Here is a 2,836-nt window from a genome sequence, read left to right as displayed (position 1 = left end):
GATTATTAAATTAGTCTTTGATTATTTTAATAATCGATTAGTCGTCGATTAATCGATTAATCGTGGCAGCCTTAGTCCCGTCTCCCTGCAACCTGCTGAACCAAGTGCCATGGCTTTTTATCTTCAGCAGTGAGAACACGTCTGACACAGATAGCTTCCCATTATCTAGTACATCTGTGAAAGGGCAAACCAGGGACAAAAGCAGGACCTGATGATACAGATAATGTTTTACAGGCCAGAATTTAACCATATTCTAACCTATAAAAGCAAAAGCTGTAGTCTTACTTTACAAAACAAACACAAWTTGAGATGCACCATTTTCACATTTTACAAAAGTGCTTTAGCATCTTGCTCAAAAAGAAAAAAAAAACTCTTAAACGGGTATCCTGTAAACGTTTATGTTGAGCAACAATCTGTAGTGTTCCGCAGGAATGGTGTTTTCACAGATACATTTTTACACAACCTGCCTACTACATGAGATCTATACTTTAAGGATGAACTTTAGTAAAAGAATAAATAAAATAAAAGAACTATGCCAACTACGCATTTGATTGTAGTACTGATTCTCCACTTTGTCAAATATATTTTTAATAATTAGGTTTAATGCACTAAAAGGCAGTTCTTTCATGTAAATATCCAAGAACATTAGCCTCACAACAGCATTCTATTTCCTGTCATGGCCACGAATGCACACGGGGATGAGAAAGGAAAATGTATTTTTGAAGCACCACTTGTTCTTTCCATTACATGTTACCAAGAAAAACAGATGAGACCATTATGAGTTACCACGGTAACAAAAAATGTTTTTCCTGCAGGTGTTTGTGGAGTTTACACCGACCAAGAGAAGACAAAGACATCTTAACTAGAATTTTGTGAATCTATCCCCATTACAAACAATATTGATAAAAGGACACATACAGGCCAAATGCAGGATGAGAAATAATTATTTCCAGAGAACCAAATGCAAATCGACAGTGTTCGCAAGTATGCTTTTGTTATCGCTAAAACATCACACACAGCATTCCCTTTCCTTTCCTACCTTAAATCACTAAAATATCTTAATTAAGTTTGCTCAGCATATCAACCCAAAAATGTTGCCTGAGTGGATGTGGGTCAGGAAGCTAAGCCAAGCACTGCCTCTTGTAGTAAATCTGCCCTCTTTATCTCTTCTGGCACTCTGTTATGTAATGACACTCTGTGTGTGTACAGTAGGTGGGAGAGGGCTAGGTGTGGGGGGGTGAGAGGGGATTTCTGCTGACTGTGCATTGTGTCAGTGCTTTCCTTGTGTTTTTGTCTGCTGTGGCATCTCGGCAAAGACGTTACAGAGGGATTAAAGAGTAAACAAGAACTGACAGAGGTTCTCACATAAAATTTCATTACAAATACTACTTAGCAACTAGTTCAAATTTGACAAAATTAACTAAATAGACTGATACTTTTAAAAGCTGTATCTGGACCAGTTCTAACTACTGTATTTTACACGACCGCTTTAGAGAAAACATTTAAGGTAGAATTTAAGGTAAATCAAAAATACCCCCTTTAAAACATAATATTTGCAGAATCTACTGTGATTTCTAAACCATAAGAGTTCAAATTTAAAAGAAAGTTAGTTTCTTGCACTTTTCAGAAGAGTGTTATAGTCTGCAAGTCTTAGAAATAATACGCTTCTATAAACCAACACTCTTGACTACATCTAAAAATAAGCGCATATCTGATGGCCAGGTGTAGCGCATGCTATGACTTCACGTAATTTCTTTTTTACTGCATTCACAACCCCAGACAGAGCGCAGCACACATGGCGGGGAAGCTGCAAACTGTGAAGACACCGAGCTGTCAAACTGACCTGGAGGCTCAGTGCCGCCACCTGGCGTTCATTCCGCGGGCTTACACCACGTTCGAGGCCTTTCGCTAAGAGAAAGTCAACAAAATGGTGGCGCGGATACAAGTCACGTGACTYCTTTGTGCATTCAGGCACAGTTTAAATTTAAATAAATGGTTAAAACACGACTTACTAACAGGATTTCAAAGCGCGGCTAGCTTATAACACAGTATATAACATTACAATTCAGCTAAACTCAGTATTCACCGAGATACGTCGTGTGCTCGAAACAGAAGATAAGGCGGCCATTTTGCACAAGCTTGCGCAGGCAACATAGTGGCGCCCCTCGTTTCACTGTCAAAATGACCCACCAGCAGCCGCGCAGCAATGAAATAACATACCGATTCTTCCTCTTTTTCCATCCCAGTTGGCATCTGTGGCACTGCCCGGTTGATAGAGGCATATTCGTGCAGGTCTGGCAAATCCTCGCAGCGGAAAACGGGCAGGGGCTTACAAGCATCCAACGCCCGCGCCCGAAACGACAATTTACTCATTTTTTTTATAATAAAAGATGCAGCATAAATCTATTCGATCTGCTCAGATTAACAGCAGGTCTGCTTCGAGTTCTCATGGATGAATCTGTGGCGGTCTCTCAAGTCAGCCGGTCGTCTTAGGTCCGTGGCAGCGCGAACAGAGCCGGGCAGGCCCGGGTCTCGGTCGCTCTCTATCGGTCTCTTTCGCTCCTACGCTCCGCTGTTCCTGCCCGGTTCAATACGCCATGGCCAACATGGCGGACATTTCAAACTCATGCAGCTCACCGCTCGCTCCGAGCGGCCCAGCCCCTTCGATCACACGAACAGCCATTCCCACGCAGGTTCGCACGCGTGCGCGCTCGCGAAACCCTTGGGGTGCGAGGAAAGGAGGGAGGGGAGCGAGGATGCTGATGGTGGGATGTGAACTTCCAGGCTCAGGATGTTTTCATGCTGTTACAAGCCAAAGTAACGCAATGTCTTTAAT

General features: G+C 42.4%; 1 protein-coding gene across 1 annotated transcript in view; it reads right to left on the bottom strand.

Annotated features, from left to right (window-relative positions):
- LOC106535675 (enhancer of polycomb homolog 1) overlaps nucleotides 1–2,378 on the bottom strand; it is a gene marked incomplete at its 5' end in the record, with an annotated part of 25,852 nt that extends 23,474 nt beyond the window's left edge. The window contains 1 exon segment of the mRNA XM_014032739.1: nucleotides 2,221–2,378. Within this exon segment, the coding sequence (XP_013888193.1) occupies nucleotides 2,221–2,373 (153 nt within the window).
- Between the last annotated feature and the right edge of the window lie 458 nt (nucleotides 2,379–2,836).

The sequence above is a fragment of the Austrofundulus limnaeus genome, unplaced genomic scaffold, assembly GCF_001266775.1.
Source record: "Austrofundulus limnaeus strain Quisiro unplaced genomic scaffold, Austrofundulus_limnaeus-1.0 Scaffold1525, whole genome shotgun sequence".
Classification (NCBI taxonomy): Eukaryota; Metazoa; Chordata; class Actinopteri; order Cyprinodontiformes; family Rivulidae; genus Austrofundulus; species Austrofundulus limnaeus.
The sequence above is the reverse complement of the archived record's forward strand: the minus strand, read 5'-3'. Positions and strand labels throughout refer to the sequence as shown.